General features: G+C 37.4%; 2 protein-coding genes across 3 annotated transcripts; both read right to left on the reverse strand.

The window, feature by feature from the left end:
- Positions 1-391: 391 nt before the first annotated feature.
- On the reverse strand, positions 392-10982 carry LOC136255563 (uncharacterized). Of its 2 annotated transcripts, XM_066048355.1 has the most exons (4): positions 10874-10982; positions 8766-8865; positions 1989-5734; positions 392-606 (listed from the first exon to the last, which is right to left on the reverse strand). In XM_066048355.1, exons 3-4 carry the CDS (start codon positions 5709-5711, stop codon positions 523-525), a joined length of 3807 nt encoding a protein of 1268 aa, XP_065904427.1. In that variant the 5' UTR covers positions 5712-5734; positions 8766-8865; positions 10874-10982; the 3' UTR covers positions 392-522. The 2 variants fall into 2 exon arrangements, with proteins under 2 accessions (XP_065904427.1, XP_065904428.1); XM_066048356.1 differs by lacking the exon at positions 8766-8865 and having other exon boundaries at positions 10874-10978.
- Positions 10983-13706: 2724 nt separating this feature from the next.
- Positions 13707-19157, reverse strand: LOC136255070 (uncharacterized). Its single transcript, XM_066047789.1, has 2 exons — positions 14749-19157; positions 13707-13972 (listed from the first exon to the last, which is right to left on the reverse strand). The coding sequence occupies exons 1-2, from the start codon at positions 19155-19157 to the stop codon at positions 13894-13896; spliced, it is 4488 nt and encodes a 1495-aa protein (XP_065903861.1). The 3' UTR covers positions 13707-13893.
- Between the last annotated feature and the right edge of the window lie 4434 nt (positions 19158-23591).

The following is a 23591-nucleotide window of genomic DNA, read 5'->3' on the forward strand; positions in this document are numbered from 1 at the left end:
TATGATCTCACTTGGAGGACTGTGACAGTAAAAATATAGCAAATTTGCCCTTGCCATTCCTGAGACATGAGCAACCGATTTGAAAGTTGCATATTTTCCACACATTTTGCAAAACTTTCTATCAAACACAAATACATTAGTTACCCAATCATTTTGAAATTTGGTACGGCTACATAGAATCTAGAAGCATATTCCAGTACCAATTTTAATACTTCTTCACTTACAATAAGATAGATTTATTGTCACACCTACATGATAAACCACTTCAAGGAATGAGTTGAAAATCAGTTTGTAGATACAGTAGATTAACCATCGTAGGAGTAGAGTCACCAAAACTAGATACAAAAAGATTGTCACCTAGGTCAAATCTTTATCCACCACAATAGACCAGTTTCACAACAACATGATTGGTATTTTAATTATAACCACATATCCCATAGCTACACACATTACTGACAAAAGTAAATGAAAATAAAATAATAATACAACAACTAACAGACAATGCAGCAATACAAAAGGATGTCACTTGGCATCATCATTATCATTGTCACATTGATCATCATCTGTAACAATTCTTTGTGGGAAATCCAACAAATGATAATGATCCTACCAACAAATACAAAAGCACAGAGATAGCATAAATTCAAGCTACAGTAGCAACAGGAAACAAGATTAATAGGCCCATACAACCAAGACAGATAATATGTAAATTATGAGAGACTTGTTCTATGCATGCAACTAACTTTCACTCTTCTTTGTATTCACTTCTTGTGGTATTGTATAACATGTGACAATAGTTTCATAGTCATGTAAAAATGAATCCAGAATTGTCTGAAATATTGTTGTTGAAGTGAGGGTATTGATTTTACCCAAGTGTAACAGGTTACAGGTAAACTCTAGAGTGATTTCTGCATGCACATGAATTTCTATATACGAGCCATTTTGGATTGTTACGATCCCTCATATTGACTACATTAATTTAATAGAAGTATAATTGTGACCAAATCTGACAAAACCAGGCTTCCACACACATTCATTTCTTTGACTTCGACAAATGACTTGCCAGCATGCTATTGACCTGAAATTTTAACACGACATTTCTACAACATTACAAAATTACAGGTCAAAATTTGAATCTGATGGCATATTCCTACATTGAGTTATGATCTGTCAAAGTCATAAAACTGGATGTGCGTGGAAACCTAGTTTTATCAAATTTGGTCAAATATATTTCTTGGAAAAAATCACATTATATATACACACTACTTTAGCATGGGCATTCAAAGGTGCCGCTTGGAGTTTAACTCACATATTTCCCAGCAATATCATGGTTTCCCATGGCTTTGATGCCCAACCAGTTCAAAGATACGATATGCTTTGAATTGTTATATTGAGTGACATGGAGTGTTAAATTGTGGGTTTGGGTTTACAGTTTAGCTGCTAAGTTTTGATTAGTTGAAAGTTACTGAATGAGGTAATTGTTTGGGCAATACATGCATGCGTATTTCTACCTACCACGTGTCAGCTATTGAGCAGACCACGTACGGAACAACACAGAGCACAACTAGGTCAGTGATTTATAGTCCTAACTACTTAACTTAATAGATTACTTTACTTACTATCCCAATAGCAATGTTAGTAGGCGTAATGTAATACAAAGTGCTAATACTTAAAAACTGGATCCCACAATTGTATTTTTTCTGGTGCTGTGTGTAAAGCATAGTGACATATGAATAATGTTGTAACGGCTATTAGCCCACACTATTAATCGATCATCAGATACCAATGTACAAAAAGAACAGGGTAAAGGCTCTGTAGTTCTTTCACCTATCAAGTGAGTGTGCCTATACAATGATATATTTTCACTTATAGTCCGGTTTTGCTGATATACACACCCTTAGCCCTCGGGCCTGTGGCCCTTGTGTTTCAGGTGTATATATCAGCAAAATCCCTCACAACTATTAAATATATAATACATGTATACTTACTAAAGCTGGCTGGTATTTACTTCCCCTGTACTTTTTCCAAACCAATAGTACATTCAACAGCAGTTTCCAGGAATAATACAACATAACAAAACCCAGTGGTAGCAGTGACATGAATATCTCTATCCAGATGAGCTCTTCAGATGACTTGTTGGTAGAAAAGAGATAATGTTCAATTATCAAGATGGTCAGCATTAGTAGGTAAATTACAGAATATGCAGCATTGTCCACATATCTTTTGAATGGCATTGCCAGTACATGAATTAGTAAGATAACTAGGAAAAAGATGATCATAGCGAAAAGCAAACCATCTACATCTGGTGTTGATGCTGCTACCACAATCGTAAAGAAGATAATTCTATAAAGAAATGAGTGTAAACCAGCAAAGAAAGATAAATTGTCTTTGTAATCCCCTTGAAATGAATCTAAAACTGGTTTTAATTTGTTAATCAATAGAATTTTATTGACAAATTCTACACATTTACTATCTCCCCATTTGAAATAAGAAGAAACACTTATCATAATGGGATGCAGCACTAAGATCAGAGTTGGGAAAAGGAGGACTGTTACTATTGTGATAAGAGAGCCAGCTGCATATACATTATATTTTGCATCTTTGAAGTACTCAATATCTCCTTGAAGGAACACTACTCTCCTGAACATTGGACCATTGATGTAAGACAGGTTGGCTGATTTCAATATTCCAAATGCAAGTACATTAATTTTTGCAAAGCAGAGGACCAGAAAAGCGCAGATTCCATGAGTCACTGATTTAGTGGACAGCCTGAATGTGCGGAAAAACCTGTATTTGCAGTTACAATAGCGACGCAGTAGAAAGTATCCAAATATAAGAATCACTGGATAAAAGGATAACAGCAAGTTAAATGAAATTATATCTACAGTTCCAGCACTTGGAAACAAACAGTATGAAAAGACATTGTGATTGAAAAACTCAAGGTTGGTGATACTATAAAGTGTTACCACTACATTTGTAGCAGCTAAAGAATCATCAGAGCTACCTTTGAGGGAATAAACAAATGCAAAACGATATTGACTGCTAATAATTTGTGAAAAGAATAAAAAGGCTCCAATCGGTCCAGTGGTCATTCTTACATTGTAAGCCATTATGAAACAAAACAATCCAGTAACTGGAACTATGTAAGACAAGAACAAATACAAGATTCCCAAGTAATGATTTCTACAGTGATGGCATGAGAACGTGGGTGAGTTCAAAGCAACACTGTATCCATCAACACATCTACCACACAATAATCCTGTTCTGCTTCTATCACCACACACAAACTGGTCGAGTGTTGTCTTATTTGCATGTTGTGGAAGTAATTGATCTTGTGGGATGTGGTCGTCATAGCAATATTGATATGGGCAGGAACTAGTCAATAGATCAGTTGCATTATCTGAATCATATCCTATCCAATAAAACTGATTAAAGTATGCTTGAAATGATGCAAGTTCACAGCCACCTATAGCAGGACTGTGATGTGTGCGGTTCACCAGACATTCACACTGTGCTTCTTTGTCATTATAAGTGAAGCCAGGAGGACAGTTTAACAAAGTAACTTGTAGTGTAGTAGCAACTTGATAATCTGTATCAGTTTGTAGGGTTAGGTGACAGACTTCATTGGGTTTTCCTGCAATTTGAATTGTTCCATTTGTGATCTGATAAAGTGGCAGTACATATGGTGAAGGAGATTCATTACAGCTTGCTACAAAGATAGCTGTGGTGACATTTTGACCAAGTTCATCTACTAAATATACTGGCAAATTGGAAACCTCTCCTGGAACAATATAAAATTCACCACTTGTGCTTAAAAATTTAAACATGGCAGGTGAAGTAGCTATTGCATTGTAAGAGCTAGTAGGATAACGGTAAAATTGTTCAAGATCAAATATATTTGATCCTATCGTATAGACCTTTAGACATGGCTGTAGAGTACTTGCAAAAATTACATTATCACTTTGACCAGCCGTGTTGTTAATAAAAGTAAAAGTGACATTCCACTTAGCAGGAGAGACGTTCTCAAGGAAGTACCTTACAAAACAAACATGAGAGAGCAGATAATCAAAAGGTGTTGAGAGTTCCACATAGATGGCCCCTCCATAGTCCACAGCCCTGTTTCGTAAAAACACTAGACTACTGTTAGAATGCATACTAAACCATGCACCACTTATTAGCAGAATAGCACCACCATGTAAGCCACTGTTGTCCTGGAACATTGTAACTGAGTCATTACTAAATTCTGCTGTTGCTCCATCTACTACTAAAGCTGTTGAATTGTTATCTGCAAAGACACTATTGCCTCTAAACCGAATACCAATTCCAGATAAAGCAACTGCACCAATGCTACTGGAATTAGACAAGCGTGCATTAACCCCACGAAGACTATTGCTGGTGAAATTACAACTATCAATCTCTAGTATGAAATATGTGCCAACTGCAATTGAATCGAAATATTCTCTGTTAATTTGAATAGCAGAACCATACTGAGCTTCATTTCTAATGAACGATGAGTTGCACACTTCAAAAGTATTAGTTGGTTGTGTTCTTTGTGGCTCTCGGCTACCAAAACCTACCAATGCTCCACCGACACCAGCAATAGCTTTATTCTGCTCAAACAAACAGTTGGCTACAGTGTATGTATTGAACATAGCTTTGCCTCCAGTCTGGTAAATCACATAACCTAGTGCTAGACCACCTCCACCAAAATTAGCGGTGTTATTGATAAACAAACAGTGCAACACTTCAATGAGGTTATACTTAGTATTTTGCCTGCTATGGACATTAAGCCCAGCACCATAATTTGCTGTGTTTGAAACAAATACGGAGGACAGAATATGAAATGAATTATTCTGAGTTTCACCATAAAACCAGAAGGATAATCCACCCCCGGTACCAAATGTCACAAACACACCACTAGCAAGGTCTTCAGGTTCACTGCCATTGAGATGATACACTGCTACATTGTCCTCAAACCTACAGTGATTTATTACATATGCGGAAAATTTGTTATAAGGGTTTCTGTTAGGATCACAGGCAAGCAGTCCTGGACTACATCCAGAGAAGTGAACATAGATACCGCCCCCACCTGTAAACAACCTACTTTGTTCTATCACATTCAGTTTGTTGCTAATAAAAGATGTCTCTGTAATGTTCACTGTTCCATTGGTGTCATACATTAGTAATCCTATTCCATTGTTGTTAGAAATAGTCATGTTGTATAAAGAGATGTTGGTACTGTTTTGAATATACAGAGCACTACGCACTAAGATGAACTCTCCCAATCCAACGTGGTTAGTGCTAACATGCTTCATCCCACATCCAAAGATATTTACATTTTCAATGATTAAATCACTGACTCTTACAAATGCAAGTCCAGTGTCAAAGTCATGATTACCATCGACATTAGGTGGACACTGTATTGTACCACGATCCATAGCTTCTGATGTTATGCGAATGTTATGCAAATCAGTAACCACATGTGATGTGGTAAGTTGATGAATGTCAGATTTCAGAACAATTTCAGTGGAATTACAGCACTGTGATAATAGCTCAATAGCATGGTCAATGGATTGGCAATGATACACACTTTCATTTAATTGAATACACTCAGAAAGTGATGATGTCTGAGACACAACGATGGTATGCTGATAAGTCAACACAATGGGAATGAAATGTAACAGAACAAACCACTCTAAGTTGTGAATCATTGTGACAATGTATAATGGTAAACCTAATAATGAGAATTCAATGAAACAAATGCACATTGTTTAGTATATCAAGTAACTTATGAAGAACAAAATATATTCTGTATATATTGCACAAGTGCATGTGTGTGTATGCATGACATAAACTGTGCGACACTATGTGCTACCACTATCAGTAAGTACTGTCACACAATATTATTGATGTCCCTCCACCATACCCACACCATCATTCTATAACTACACATGTGTCTAATATTATAACAACAGCCACAATATTATAACAACAGCCAGGTCTCAACGAAATTTATTATTGTGTATAAGTAATAGATCAACCCACAGCTATTCACTAAGTGTGTATAGATTGTGTAGTGTCAATAATACCATAGATGATATATCCCTTATAGATGTGAAAGTAATCGTGCGCGCATATATTTCTACACGGGGCAGTTGTTCAACCCTGCATGGTTTTGTGCCTGAAAAACATCCTTCTGTTTAAAGTTGAAAATGTTACTAGGTCTTAAAAACATCATTTGTAATATGCAGTTGTTAGATGAAATTATTTCACTACAGAGACAGGCATATTCCTATGTTTAATTCCTGGTGAGTCATTTTTCACGAAGGTATTTTCAGACAATTAACTACTAATTTATGCTTACTCACAGTATTCTTTTATTGTAAGGTGTATGATGGTTTGTCTTGGAAGTGTTTTGAATTTTATCACCCCTTTCCATCACCAATAATAACTCACGCAAACGTGCTGTCATAAAACAAGTAGGTTCATAACATACTGCAATGAATAACAAGTACCTCACAGAGATTTCAAGGCTATTAAGGACTGCCATCATGAAAAGAACACATACATAAAGTTGAAGGCCATTTCACAGGGGTGTGTGAAATAGGCCTAGCATGAAACCAGGGTGGAACAGGTGGCATTTATTGGTTTCATATCCATAAAGGCTTATGCTATCTATGATAAACCTATCATGTTTGCTCCCAGGAATCTGTACAAGTCACCACTTGCTGTACTAAGCTTTCCAACTTCAGTGATTATGATACACTCAACTGTTCCATTGCACAAATCTCAGTTGGCCGTCACTATCAGTTTCCCAAAGTCTACTCTGCCCAAATTTTCTCCGGAGACCTCTTAACTGGGCACACACCTTGGGATTTATCCTAAATCCTGTGTACTGAGATTTGCAGTAGTGATCAAATTGTGTAACACCTGTGTGGGGTGTGAGGGTGAGCATAGGCTTTCATCGTGACTGCAAGAGGCTGAGTTACACCACACTAACCATTACGCATGATGCTATACTGTCACGCCCTACACCACATGATTTGAACAGAAATTCAAACATCAGTATTGATACACAGTACATGTCAACCTCAACTTCAGCTGTAAGGAGAACAATTTTAGGCCTCCCACTCACAGAATCAATTTGTGAACTTGCATCACTTGAAAAACTGATATGGCCATTGCTATAAGATCCCATATGCAAGCACTCCTGGAGACAGACTTGGGGCGAAGTACATTGGTACTTAAGTGCACTTAAGTACACCTTTTAGAGTACTTGTACTTATACTTAAATACTTTTTGTACAAATGTAATGTACCTAGTCCAGTACAACAGTCTTTTAGCTATTAAATGAAACTTCATGCATCCCACAAGTCAAAGGTAACACTGGATAACATGGTTTTAAATACATTTTGCACTTTCATAGATAGCTGACAAGTACAAGTAGGCTGGTGTTCAAACATCACTGTTTTGGCTTGAGGTAAAGCTTGTGGCCACAAACCATAAACAAACAGCTTAATTAAATATTGCTGGCTTTGTAAGGCTGCTCTTCAGCAGTCTGTCTGAATTATCCAGCAACAATGTCCAGACAACAATAAAATTAACCAGTCATTGCACAATATTGACCAGAAATTGGCTGATTGTCGGAACATTATTTTGAGCCCTGAATGAAGTCCTCTCATATGTGCATGCATAGAGCTGCACAAAGCTGCACAAAGCTGCACAAAGCTGACATTGGAATTAATGGGTCAAAGTGCAATAAGGACTCACCTGAGTCCCTCTACCTCTAGATCTGTTGAGATACTACATGTACCTACAGTTGATCATGATTTCAGGTTGGTTCACCAAGAAAATCAAAAATAATGTGTAAAACATTACATACTTGAAAATATATATAGCCAATGAAAGTCGGCGACACATGCTTTAACTCCATTCTGAGCATCACTGTGATATCATTACTGACTACCAGAAGCATCTCAACATATTCAAGAAGCAAAGTTTGTTTTTAAAACTGTTTGGCTCACTACAGGATATCCCATGAAGTACCCACCTAAGCTTCCAGCAGGAAGTGCAAGAAGCATCACACTAGTCTTTGCAGCACACTGAATCACTCAATACACTCAGCAAGGTGGTTGGAAGTGTAACATTGCCCAACAGCTGCTGGAGATGCCTCTTCCCTCAGAACACGACATACTTAAAACTAAAACTGCCATTGCATTTACTAAAAGCAGCAGACAACAGCAGTTTAGTGGTGAGTTAGGTATGGAGGTCCTGGTTCCAACCCTGGATAACTTTCTTCAATGCTTTTGTGTACCTTAAAGGCCTGCCCAGGTGGTTTTAATGGGTCACACCCAGGTCATTGTAACACAAGAAATTGGGTAATTCAGATATAGCCCTGGCCTGTTTAGAACAAAATAAGGATTGTGCCATTATTCCATCACATCTTTGTTGGGGGACACGGAACAAACTCCATTCAGCCTAGCATCATGTGCACATAGACAGACAGAAATAAATGCTAGACAGACACGAAAATGCCAGTCAGAAAGACACACTTGATACAAAAGGGATTTTACAAAACTAAGCCATTGATCATAATTAGCACCAAATAGCTGCATGTACCAGTGGCGTATGGGCAAGCAAGGACATTTCCCGGGCATCAAGTCACTTTGCCCTACCATCAGTTAGCTACTCAGAGTAATTAAGGAGGTGGGCTGAATCACACATTCACTTAATTATAATATACAAGAATAACTAACACAACTTACTGTGTGTCCACTTCGCCAATGCTTTCTTTCTGGCTGGCCAGCAGCAACTGGGTTTCCCCCTGGGATTTTACTGTAAGTTATTTGATTGTGGTAATAATGGCTAATGAATAGAATTGAGATCACATGATTAAAATGCGGTCAGCATCGTGAAAAGGACTAAAGCCAGATTTTTTTCTATACAGATAAGGACAGTGTGTCTTTGTGTTTGTGGTGAAGTGTGGACTGTGTGAATGAAAACCTTGATGAAAACTCGAATTGATGCTATGAAATGTGGGAACCCATTCAAGCTGTGTGTATGGATACTGGGGCTTAGACTGATAGTTGAGACATTATGGACGAGTATGGAGTCCTTGTTTATAGTCAGCATTTATGTATTTATTTTTCCTGTTTATCTCCAGTATAAAGTCATCATGTGATGCAGGTAGTCTACTATAAGCACTCCATGCTTTCATTCAAATTCCCTGCTAGTCTGGTATTAAGACACCATTGTATGCATGTGAGAAGACAATAGCTAGCTAGCAGTCGTAATTTATTATTAGTACGGTTATTATCTTAGTGTAGGTAGAGTATACACGTAGGTAGTGATGCACAACACATTTTAAAATGTCTATTGATGTCCATATGATGTCCATATGAAGATGGGCATATGTATGTGTGTTGCATGGAGTTGATTGGCTTGCCCACCCAGTGCCTGGGGCAAGGCAAAAGGTCTGGCTACACCACTGGCATATACAAACTAGTTTCATAAGGAAAAACAAAGCTGCTGCTGTATGCCACACATTACCAATGTGGATCCCTGGTTCACCTGTGGCATTACTCAGGTACTATGTGTGAGGCTTGCAACAAGCCAAAATTGCCAACAAAACTTTGAATTGACGTAAAAACAATTCAGAAGATTTATGCTCCAAGTTTCATGTGTGAACACTTCAGATGGTTGCTGGACACACAACTGGTTTTCTGAAAATTGGTGGCCTGAACTCATGTGGCCGACAGATCAAGCAAAAGTTTATATTAAAAGAAACAAAGAGTTGCATATCACTATAGTAAACTTTTAAAGGTATTGGTTGTTGTGTGCCAGTTTAAAATATGAAATGGGTTTCTAAATGCTTTGCAAACAGCTTTCTTAATGCTGTGCACACACCTTCACTCATGAGACATAGTACAGGCACTAGTCATACTCCAGGAACAATTTTGCACATCAACTTTGTAAGGCTATCAACAATTGAAAACCCTTCAATCTAGATTAAAATGGGTTTAATGTTTTATGCACAGATACTAGTAGATATAAACCAATGTTATCAAAGATCCAAAGTCCTACCACACCCATTATGTGCCCTCCTGGGCTTAGTAGGGGAATTGGTGGGGGTTTGTCGTCAGACTGCTTTTTTGTCATTGGGGAAATTGGCTGTCTTAGCCACTTTCTTAAGGAAAGTATCAGTGCTATGAAAAGCTGTTATGAACAAACCATATTCACGCTGCAAAAGAGTACTGGATAAAGAAGCAGCCATTGCCATTAGCTCATCTCAGAATATTTTTTGCCCAATAAGCTAATGTAAATTGGACATATAAACCATTTTATTGTATTCCTTTTTGTATTTTCCTTGCCATGCCTGCTTTACCCATAGATACTATAGTATCTATGCTTTACCTTAGGCCTTATGCAGTTTTTATATATATATTTTTTATTTCAGCCCTAATGGCACTCCCATCCTCCCCGATCTCTAGCTAGAAGTTAAACCTAATTTAATTTATAAAAGACAAAAAGCAGAAAAAAGCAGCTAAACCTACAGAGCCTACACAGACCTACAAAAACAATGGACCATCAGCATACACAGCAGAACCCCCGGACAAGAAACTCGCATGTGACCGAGGTGTTGTAATTGTTTTGTTTTTTAGCACTACATCAATATTGACGGTTTCAAAAAACAAAAAAATAGACAGAACCGCCGCAAGACACTAAACAGAAGTATGCGGGTGAAAATTCCATTTGTCAAGACCATACAGTTGTGTAGTAGGATTTCCTGTTTTCACAATTATCATTTCAAACACCAAATGGCGAATCAAGACCTAGCTACCTATACACAGAATAATGACACGCTGAAACATACCACGACTGAGTTCCCTCGGAGTTTCCAGAACAAACTGTTTACTGGTCACCCTGCTACATCAGCGGTAAGCTTACACCGGGCGGCTTACACACCATGGTGTCAACTTACGTAAGCGCTAGCGCTTTTGAAATCACCCACGCGCTCACGATAGAGCGTCACAAGGGAGATTTGACGAGTACCTCATACTACACCAGCTATTCAGTGTTCCTGGAGAATTGAGGCAGAATACTAACTAGGAATTGTTCAGCTTTTGGCCATGGAATGATTTATGGCCCGCCTAACTTTGCCACGCCCATTTTAGGGATTTGCCTATAGTCTCGCGTGGCCAGACCGCTTTTTTTTTCTCCTTTTTCATTTGGGAATAGGATTTGCCATATGTGATCTCTTGAGTCCGAGGACACATCACATTAATTTAAGTGTATAATTATTGTTCATGTCTTTTAAAAATTTTCTCTGATGAAGTAGGCAGTCACCTCGTCCATTTCCTTCATATGTTTGCATGGAGTTCTGGGAGTCTCATAAAATTTCCCCAAACTATACAGTAATAATTGTATACTATAATATAGCAAAGATTATAGGGTAGGGAATATAATCTGAATATAGCCAGTGTATAAAACTGTTCCCATGGTAACCAACTATGCAACGGTGGCTGGTGATTGCAAACACAAGGCAAACTTCATGGTTATACTATAGGTACTACCAAGAGTTAATAATATTATTATTAACTCTTGGTACTACACTGACGTCATTTGTGTCAACACTCTCTTGCACTTGTGAATAAAGTATTTAAGTTACTCAGATATTGAAGTAATAGCCAGTAGCCACAGCACTTGCCAATGGCTACAAGGCCAGACATCGTTACTAGGATATTAATAGAGTGGTTCTAGCTATAGAAGCTTCTGAATATCTGTATCACTATTAGTGACCGGATCTGCGAAAAGAGGTCTTATAGCCTTTCCAAATTTCCAAGTTTGACGAGACATGACTCTAGTGCTATGTTAGAAGGTAACGTGACCAAATTTCTGGATGGTACCATACTCGCAAGTCAAGTTATGTATTGTCACGTACATACAATTGGAAAGGCTATAAGACCCCTTTTCACAGATCCGGTCTTTTTATTTACTGCTATTCCATAGATGGGTAGTTAGAGTATCTATGGCTATACCAAAGTATTCAAGACCAACAGCCAAGCAGAAGTGATGTGATAATACTTTGAGCCTGAGAAAACAGGTTTTCAGGGTTAATATTTATTTATTAATTATTGTTTTTCAGTACATAAAATTATACTGAAAGCCACTGGCAAGTGCTGCCAGTGATATAAGGTGCTACTGACAATTTTAGTAGGGTTTCCTGAAAAACCCCTGGAAATCTCTTCTGCTTTGGGTAATTCAACCTATTAGCTACTTTAATGACCCATTGTGAGACGGATCTGATAGTCCTATCTGTTTGTGTTAACCCTACCTTGCCATGATTCTACAAAGAGTTGAGTGAGAGCAAATGGCAGTCTTGTGCAGATGGATCACCTTTGATTGATCAACTGGAGCTCTACATTCAGTAAATTTCCATGTTTGTTAGTATAATCAGTAACGTGTTATTTCTGTACTAAGCATACACTTCAGGGGCGGTGGAGCAGGCCAAAAAGTGAGGGGGCCAGGCCAGCTGTAAGTTGAAGACCAAAAAAAAAAAAAAAAAGGTCACAGCCTGCTGACAATAGCTGCCTCCACCAAATACATCTCCTTATTTATAACTACACATACGTAGCTAAGGAATTTGCTACACTGCTTCTCTGAATACTGTGACTACTCTATTAGAATATCCTGATCCTGACTGTTCTATTAGAGTATCTCGATCTTTTCTTGCAAACAGTGTCCCAAAAGTGGGGGGGGGGGGGGGGGGGGGGGCATGCCCCCCCGTCTCCACCGCCTATGATACACTTGCATGTTTTCTTACAATGATTATCAAGCTTGTAGTTTAAACCTGTAGTATACCTGTATGTACAGTATGTACTATGCTATATCGGTACCAACAAAGATCATTTTTGCAACAGCTTAAATATCAGGCTTCACAATCAACGCTGACTTAGAAACATTTGCATAGCTTATATCCATTGCCTACCACAGTACAACATTAGGCATGCATCATCAACACCCCCTCAACAACACCATAACTTATCCAAACGGTCGGGACAAACAGCAGCCAATTATGAAGGGCCGTCATAGCAGCCTCTTGTGCATGAATGAGCACACTCCATCAAAGTGACAGTTAATTTCTGGTTGATGTCATCAAATCAATTTATTATTATTATTAGCACTTTATAGTGACCAGCACTGAAGGTCTGACAGCAACATGTGCTGCAGCCTGAATTTAATGATCACATACAAAGAAATAAGCTAGCTACTTACTTTTGTCCTCGACCCATGATCTCCAGACCTCTAGCCAAGATTCGTAACCACTGAGATACCTGCCTGCCACTATCAGCTACCTACACATCCCTTGTTTTCTATGATGTCTCCCACTGTCTGTATGAAGGTGAGTTTGAGGCAAACTAGGGTTTGCACCTTCCAATACCAGCTCACCTTAAACTCACCAAAAACTTTACTTTCGCAACTATTGTGCTTGATACCTTGATACTGTTGTTCAGATCAGTGTCAGTAGCACTTAACCAACCAGTCAGCCGGAGTCAAATAGCCACTTCATAAAATAGACGCAATAGTCATAGGTGATGCAACTGAATATATATATATATATACGTAGCAGAGTACTATTCTTACAATTGTGTAGCTTGTGTCGTTCAACACTTGTTCAGTAGCATTGTACTCCTGCACATTCCATAGCAAATCAGAATATCATCCAGTAAATAATATGTACAGTTCTACACTATAACGTTTATTATTATTCTAAAGTTACAAAGTTGTATGTGTTACAATGGCCATATATATATATATATACATACCAATCCATGAGAATGTTACATTAAGAAGATGAATGTATTGTAATTTCACCTCAATTGCATATACAATTTAGTCTTTAATTTCATCCATTATTTCTATAAAAGGCTCTCGACATTGAGTAACATCAACATCATTGTTGTCTTGGTCACTACATAAAGAAAAACAAAACATAGTTAATCATTTACATACTGTGTTGAAGTGGCCATGGTTGATTTTTAATACAATATCAAGAGTAAATAATGGAGTACTTACTCTTGATAATATTGTATGAGAAATTTTACTAATCTTATGTGTTTTGAAATTGCCATTTATCTGCTAGCTAAGACAAAAAAACTGTTTCCCAACATCTATGATATACAGATTAAAATTTTCTTCTAGTACAAGATTCCTAGTATATACTATACATATACTATAATGATTGTGTATGCAGCAATAGATCATGTTGGTTGGTGCATACAAGTTAACCTCCACTAGGCCTGTGCCGATTTATGCCCAGCATAATTTGGGCCAAAATAGATAGCAAAGAGCATTGCCAGCATAATAGGCACCATTTTTGTGCATTGGTCATAAGACAAGCTGAAACTCTTTCACGTTTTATATGATTCAGATTAGGATAGACTAATAAAACAGACAAGCACAGTAAAGAATCAGGTTGTGAATGGAAGAGTAGTTAGATCAAGACATTGTAATAGAACAATCACTTAATATCTTATTGGAATTAACATTTAAAGATAAATAGGACATGGGAGAGTACAATGTTTCAGGAGCATAACTGGGAGGAATTTTAGAACATCGCTCAAAGTATCACAGTGATTGACTGTCCATATGAGTTATAAATGCTGACAATGCAACAATATGTCACTTGTGCAAACTATAGTACTGTATATAACTATGTAGCATGTATGCTCGTATACAGCTACTCACACAGAACATATAGTAGCATTTCTCCTTGAGTCTTCATCAACAATAACATAAAATTCAGCCAATGGTATATCAGAATTGTTGAGTGTTTCTTCAGTGTTTTTAGGTTTACAGTGTGCTAACATTTTCCTGATATTGTTCTTGAACATCAGTAGCAAAATGGTTACAAACAGTATTAGTGGCAATAGCACTACAAACAAGGTTATTCCTACTAGAACATCTGTCTTAGAACTATCAAGAACTGGTATCACTGATACCAAAACTGTTAACAATAGAATTATACCATCAAATGTATTTAGTGATTTTAGTTGATATGGTCTCAATAGTACTTGTACTGCAGCCATTATTACACATGTACCAATTAGTATGTACTGAACTAGAACATTATTGGATGGGGTTGTGATGATTATTATTACTATCACCAGTCGACAAATCATGTAATAAGCTGCAAAATAACGATACTTGTCCTTGTAGCACCCCTGGAACTGGTCTAGTAGTGGTTTAAACCTGGTAAAATTTAGTCTTTGGTTAAGGAATGGTTCAAGTAGGAGCAGAAGTGGTAGACCAATCACAATCACTATTGTACATAACACTGCTACAATAGCATATGGTAAGTGACGACCATGAAAATACTCAATATCAGGAGATAGGTATGTGTAAATTGTATCCACATCTAAGAATGTCAGTGTTCTCATTAGCAGTAGTGAAGTAGTCGCCACTGAAGTGTATGATAATAACAGCAGAAGGCAAATGACATGGATAATTCCCCTACTGATGAACGATGAAAACCTGTAGGATACTCTTGCTAATAGAATTATTGTTAGAAGAATTAAAGAAACAGCAAAGGGGTGCACATAATGAAGGAAATGTTGGTCAATTCCACTCATTCCTTTCACTAAACAAAGTTGTCCTAGAAACTGTGGAGTTATTTTGAAAATGCTAGCTACAGTGTTAAAAGTAGTGAGAAGCCATTGTGAAAGGTATAAGGTTTGGTTTAGCAAAGCATCCAGTATGCTATAATAGTATGTGATAACATACAAATATCCAATTGGGACCTTGAAGTACATCATAATAAACACTGCTACAACTACAGCTATCCAGTACAAGACTGTTAATATCACTACCAGTACTGTCTGTCCTGTTGTACACTTCTCAGTTTTGACACATTCAGCAGAGTCAAATGATAAAGTTAAACCTTCCTTGCAGTTACCACAAGCAGGACCAGATCTGTGTGATCTACACTGATTTGCTCTTAATGGTGAAAGACTATAGAATCCATCAGTGGTCTCACAGCAGCTAAAGTCACAATAGTTAACAGGACATACTGCTACTGTTGGTTGTCCATTCACACTACCAAACCAGTAACCTCTCTTGATAGTTGAATTGGTACCAGAACAAAACACAATATTGTTACCACCATAACATACACATTTCTGGGATTTCTTATAATGCCAAAATCCTGGGTGACATGGTGATAGTGCAACTATTAACATGCTAGAAAAACTACCTTCTTCAGACGTAGGACCAACATGAAATGCAATAGTCAGTGTGTAATTATAAGATGCAACAGATAAAGATTTGTTTCCAGTAATTCTAACGCCTTGGAATGCATTACTACCACATGATACCAAAATGTCATGTATACCATCAACCTGGTAGTTAGGATCATCCTCGCCAGTAACTTTAAATTGAGCTGCATTAGAAGGTTGATTGTAATAGTCAAATACACAAGCATCAAGAGTAATTTCTTCACCGAGCATTATATTATTTAAATAGTATACTTCACAATTTTGGTCAGCATCATATCCATCAATACATATAGCTGGATGGTAAAGCTCAAGTTTATTTGGAGTAGCAGCTATTTCCTTACTAAACTGAATATTTTGCTGCAAATCTTCACGTATACCACTTATGCTATCATTTAGACAGCTGCTATTACACGACTTTGTTACAGAGACGTATAGTGAATAACCTGCAATTCTAGCATAGTTATTATGAAACTTAGTACTAGCCTTTGAACTATATTTTACTGTCTTTTGAGCAAGTTTTAGATACAATGCTCCACCATATCTTTCTGCTAGATTATTTGAGAATGTGATGTTGGAATAATTGCTAAATGTAGTACTACACTGATCACTAATGTAGACTGCACCACCATTTTGCAGAGCGGCATTACCATCAAAGATTGCAGTGGAATAGTGTCCAAATTTCATACTGGAACCTGATATAAAAACAGCTCCACCATACTCAGCAGTGTTATTAATAAAGTATGATGATGATGATGATGGTAACAATGAAGTGTGTCCCACAAAAGAAATATCTGACCCAGTTGTAGAATATATAGCTCCACCTTGATTTAAGGCCTTGTTGTTTATGAATTTTAGAGTGGAAGTTTCATTTAATAGAAGATCAGAATTATCAATATATACTGTTCCACCTTTTTGTGTAGCTGTATTGCCAGTAAATGTAGTGGATGAATTACCTGCAAATGAAACATTACAATTATAGGAATGCATTGCTCCACCAAATAAGGCAGTATTATTAGTAAACTGCACCATTGAATTGCCTTTACACACAACACGAGAGTTTGTAGTAGAGTAAATAGCCCCTCCACTTTCCCCAGCTTCATTGTTATTAAACATGAGATATGTGTTCCCTTTGAATACGATTCTCAACTGATTCTCAGAGTATATGGCTCCACCGGATGTTGTGGCTCTGTTAGAAGTAAATGTCATCGTAGATGTCCCTTCAAATACAGCAGTAGATTCATCTTCAGTATATATAGCTCCACCTTCCCATATAGCATTATTGTTAGTAAATGTTAGTGAGGAGTGTTCTGTAACCAAGATGTCACACTTTCTTCCGTACATAGCACCAGCCCTTTTGGCAATATTATTAGTAAATATTATTGCTGACTTCCCTTCAAATGAAACAGTTACTCTAGGAAGTGCATTATAGTTGTAAAAAAATATTGCTCCACCAACCCATCCAACCTTATTTTCAGCAAATTCTACTTTGCAATCTTCTTTAAAATGCATATCAGATCTTTCAGCAGAATAGACAGCCCCACCATGATACAACACAGCGCTATTACCGATAAACCTCACTGTAGAGTTACCTTTAAACAAGACAGTGGAGTCACGAAGAGACCTTATAGCTCCACCATGTTTATATGCAGTGTTATTGATAAATGTCACTGTTGTGCTCTCTTCAAATGAAGTTTTACCATAATAATTATTGTATATTGCTCCACCATACTCTGTGGCATTATTATAAGAAAACATTATTATAGAGCTTCCTTTAAACGAGATAACAGAATTATATTGAGCCCATATAGCACCACCATGTTGTGTGGCATCATTGGCAGTAAATTTAACTGTTGAGTTACCATCAAATACAATTTTAGACTGACTGCTGAAAATACCACCACCATCAGTAGAATTATTGTGGTCAAATGTTACATTGGATTGTTCGTCAAATACTACATTGGAATAACTGCTGTAAATGCCACCACCATTAGTAGCATTATTGTGGTAAAATGTCCCATTAGATTGTTCATCAAATACTACATTGGAATAACTGCTGTAAATGCCACCACCTTCCATTGCTGTGTTACCCTTAAATAACACCTTACCATGAATATGAATATTCTCTTTGATAATATATACCGGGACTCCATTGTTGTTAGTGAACTCAGAATTCATCAAAGAAACAGGATCATTCATTTTTTGAAGGCCTTTGATATAAACAACACTTTTAGCTATGCCATTATCACTAAATTTGCAATTGTGGATTTTAAAGTGCACTTGACTGTATTGTGATGAATAGTAGATAGATGCACCATCCCCTCTATGATGGTTGTTATGGACAAACATACACTTGTTAATGTACACATCTCCCTTGATATTCGCCAGAGAAATTGCTTGCCCTCGTGATTGTTGAAAGGTGCAATTCTCAATTGCTATATTGGACATTTTGTGCATAGCCAGCACTGGATTATTTATGGAACCACAGTTTTTCCACACAATGCCTTCAACAATTATATTATTGCAAGATGAAACCTTTACTCCTCCATTATCATTACAATACACAGTGGGATTATTATATCCTAGTATTGTGATGTTCTCAACACCTACTATTGGTACAATTGAAGACAACACCACATCAGTTGTTATATATACCATAACATTATCAGTGAGACTGACCAGAACATGTAAGAAGGAATCACAAGTACAGTTTCCAGTTGTACAACAGGGAGATATTTCATCTTGACTAATTCCAGATCCGTAACCCAAATCACCAGAACCAGAGGGTTTCATGTACTCATCCTCCTCACTAACAGTGATCACTACAGTTCCTTTGCTTCCCGCTTCAACATGTTGAATGAACAAGACTGACAAAATGATTAACATTATTCTTGTTAGCAACATTGTTACAGTAGCAGTCACCAACATAAGCTAGACCTCAATTGTAAGCATATGACAGCACTTTATGGCAAGGACTGTATTTATATAAGTAAGATGACATCACATCCTGAGGTCTACACAGGAACATGTGGTTTACAGTGATACACAAACTGTTTTGATATAGCTGCCACATGCTTCCTGTGGTTAGCTATGTATGTTTTTGCTATAACATATGCATAATAAATTTGATGAACTGCTGAGGCTTACTCAGCATACAGACAAATCACGAAGTCCTTTTCTACACTCAGAGTCCTTAAGAAGTGGTAATCCAGTGGTGACTATCGGTATCTAACAAAGTAGTACACAGAAGTGGTTAAAAGGCTATCGTGGTCACTGACTCAATGGTGCTTGCCTAGCATCCATATATATGTAAAATACTAAAATAATGGAGCAACTTTATAAGTGTATTGAATCTCCATGAGTTTGCATTACAGTTCTAGAATGTGTGTACAACTCCATGGTACTTTGGTCAATCCTCTGCACATGAGTGTATGAATGGATAATTAAGTGCTACTGTATGTGAAGATGATGTGTGGATCTGAAATCGAAGACTACTGTACAGAGCAAAGTCAATCATTATTAATGTATTTTGAGAATATCCTTGTCCATGTCCATACTTTTTCCCTCTACACCTATTTGTTGTGTGTACATATGGCTGTTCATGGAATTCCATCTCATGTGAGTGTGCAAATTTGAGTGAGAGCTTGAGGCAATATGATTAACTTTTTGACAGCTACCCGATTAGCATCTTAAGAAGCCAATAAGTAACCACAAACAGGTTAGTGGCTTTCCATGAATAAATTAGTGGCAAAAGAAAGGTACCATAGCTAGCCTTCTGAAAGGAATGCTGCAGCGATTTTGTGTTTATAACCAAGTAGAAATACCTGTGGTAAGCCACGAATCCATGCGTGTCTTGTGCTTCTGTGCTTGTGACAATTTACCATGGCGCTTGTACGTCTTCGTCAATTATCGGGCGCCTATTGCTACCAACTTTATTGTACATGATAGGCCCTATCAGAGCAAATAATTTTCCAAAACAACACGCTAGGCGATCAAATTTTGATTGATGGCAGGTTAAAAATATCTACACAGCCCTATGCACTGTTAAAATTGAGGTGGTCATAGCACACTTAACCAGCAGCACACCCTTGGGGTGCGGGCACATTTTCAGGATACGGTGTGTGAAGCACACAAGACAAGCAGTGTGACTGTATATTGGTGTACATGACACTAAGATTTGTAACTTGAATGAAAAACTATTTTCTGCTATTATAGATGATTCTAGTGTTAAAAATTAGGTGTTCTTTGGTATCCTTTATCATTTAGAGGTAGTAGGATGTATAGAAAAGCATCAAATATGTGCTATAAATAAACTCATTTTGTGCTAAGCCATTACACGTCTAGATACCCTACAATAAAATGTGTATTTGTGCATATCAAAGAGTGGTATGCTCTAAATGTGTTGTACATAGCATGCACTCCTGTGGTGTATGTGATGCATAGGAGATGTGTAGGAGATGATAGTTCACATTTGTCCATTAGTTAGCAAATGTGAACCATCATCTCCTACACATCACATACTCCACCAAAGTACATTATATGCATATCACATTTAGAGTTCATCACGTATGCACAAATACACATTTTGTTGTAGTGACAGTTCAAGTTGATGAACAAAGCTGGTATGTTTGTATCAATAAAGTAATCGTTTGCATTAACCAAGAGTAAATTTACTCCTGATTATCATTAACTCATAGAATTTCCATTAGATAAAACACATTCAAATATTATGTCATCATATTAATCCAGTCAAGAGTAGAGAGATGAAATATTTGTATGCTGATGATCAGTGGGGGCCCGTACATATCTTAAGGTAGAACATGTAAGCCTCAATTGAGTGAAATTAAAACCCACAATCAAATTCCAGGCTTGGTGATATAGGTTTTATATACATTTTGAAACAATGTTTAAGTAGAGATTTGAAAGCAGTAAGTTGCTGACTGACTAACAGTGTTGTGTACTGTTTGTAGATTGTTGACATTCCAGGAATGTTACACCAATTGTGAAACTGCAGATGATGTAATACTTCACAATAATACTATGATGAGTGGTTGACTTCGATAATAAAGCCATCACATTCTACCCTTCCACTCCTGAATGCACAAGTGCTTTTTTCAGCTGTACATGTATGGTCACACTATTATTATTAGTGGTCACAACACACTAACACATATAATAGTGTGACTAATATGGTGTGCATACTACTCTTGTAAGGATGTGCCAGTTTGGACAACAATATCACACCTGTGTTAGTGTGTTGTGACCTAGCCCTAATCCACACTGTAAATACAGTAGTGGTCACAACACACTAACACAGGTGTGATATTGTTAATTTAATTACTGTCCAAACTGGCACAGGTGTGGACAGTAATTAAATTTGACAGTAGTTAAATTTGCATTTAACAGTAATTAAATTTGCATTTAATTACTGTCCAATGGTGATTTGTCAAACGATAGGCGATACACGATAGCGATACTATCCCGATATTCCGATATGTTCATACTATTCCCCAGCCCTAATCCACACTGTAAATACAGTAGTGGTCACAACACACTAACACAGGTGTGATATTGTTGTCCAAACTGGCACATCCTTACAAGAGTAGTATGCACACCATATTAGTCACACTATTAGTGTGACTAATATGGTGTGCATAGGGTTAGGGTTAGGGTTATTTTTACATGTTTTTTGCATGAATATTTGCATTTAATTACTGTCCAATGGTGATTTGTCAAACGATAGGCGATACACGATAGCGATACTATCCCGATATTCCGATATGTTCATACTATTCCCCAGCCCTAATCCACACTGTAAATACAGTAGTGGTCACAACACACTAACACAGGTGTGATATTGTTGTCCAAACTGGCACATCCTTACAAGAGTAGTATGCACACCATATTAGTCACACTATTAGTGTGACTAATATGGTGTGCATAGGGTTAGGGTTAGGGTTATTTTTACATGTTTTTTGCATGAATATTTGCATTTAATTACTGTCCAATGGTGATTTGTCAAACGATAGGCGATACACGATAGCGATACTATCCCGATATTCCGATATGTTCATACTATTCCCCAGCCCTAATCCACACTGTAAATACAGTAGTGGTCACAACACACTAACACAGGTGTGATATTGTTGTCCAAACTGGCACATCCTTACAAGAGTAGTATGCACACCATATTAGTCACACTATCTACTGTATTTACAGTGTGGATTAGGGCTGGGGAATAGTATGAACATATCGGAATATCGGGATAGTATCGCTATCGTGTATCGCCTATCGTTTGACAAATCACCATTGGACAGTAATTAAATGCAAATATTCATGCAAAAAACATGTAAAAATATTATTTGGAAACAAAAATCAGTCTAAAAAGGTTGTTTAGTCTCATAGTCAAAAACATATCCATAAATACATCCCTCCTTGCATATCTCTGTGAAGGTAATAAGTAGATTTTCACTATCGTTATACTATCGTCTATCATGAACAGTGTCTTACTATCATTCGGACATTGAAAAATTCACTATCGCCTGGCAGCTCTACTATGGATCAATTTTATCAAAGTGTAGTCGTGGATGGGAAATATGATTCAGCAAAGTGCAAAGACTGCTTTTGTACCATGTTCTAACGAGAGATCATTAAAAACTAATCCATAGAACTGGTAAGAATGATGAAACTAGGTCCTAGGAAAAGTTTCAAGACTTAACTAGCGTGATTGGCGAGTTGTTTCCCTAGAATGGTACAAAGCAAATGCCCCGGTATCTCAGGATAGGATGGGACCTGACACCTACAATTTCTTTGATAGTTTCACTCACTATAAAGGTATCTTACAAGGGTACAATGAAGCAAGCAACAATTTCCTTTCCTGTGAAAAATGCATGGTCCAGTAACAACCAGTTGCCTGGTGATACACAGTAAAATGGCACCATTATGGCTATTGGTCACTTAATGGCTCAGAGGAGTCCCTTTAAAGGACAAACACACTTAGCGATACATGTTGCAGTAAACAAGAGATGTAGTTTAATAGTTCACAGAGGGTGAGATCATTGTGCTATTAAAGGAAAAAGAGTTGTAGGAGTTCAGAAGCATACAGAGCGATGAAACAGCATCCACAAAACAAAGGACTGATCAAGATGAAAAACCAGGGGTACTAGACAGCTTCAAGTTGTTCCTCCCTGAGTGCTAAAGCTGGAATGAGGCTCTTGAAGAAGAACCTCTGATGCACATGATGGGAAAATCCATGACAAGAACTGGAACGGCACACAAACAGTTTCTCTTGCTGATGGATAAATGTATAACAAACGGCAA

The sequence above is a fragment of the Dysidea avara genome, chromosome 5 (assembly GCF_963678975.1).
Source record: "Dysidea avara chromosome 5, odDysAvar1.4, whole genome shotgun sequence".
NCBI lineage: Eukaryota > Metazoa > Porifera > Demospongiae > Dictyoceratida > Dysideidae > Dysidea > Dysidea avara.

What these genes read in the sequence shown, in the direction of transcription:
- LOC136255563 (XM_066048355.1), bottom strand. Translation starts at nt 5,711, where the DNA reads ATGATTCACAACTTAGAGTGGTTTGTTCTGTTACATTTCATTCCCATT. An exon ending in GTAAATACCAGCCAGCTTTA is followed by an intron (nt 607 to 1,988) that starts GTAAGTATACAT and finishes ATTTGTTGGTAG; the next exon opens with GATCATTATCATTTGTTGGA.
- LOC136255070 (XM_066047789.1), bottom strand. Translation starts at nt 19,157, where the DNA reads ATGTTAATCATTTTGTCAGTCTTGTTCATTCAACATGTTGAAGCGGGA. An exon ending in AATGCTACTATATGTTCTGT is followed by an intron (nt 13,973 to 14,748) that starts GTGAGTAGCTGT and finishes TTCTTTATGTAG; the next exon opens with TGACCAAGACAACAATGATG.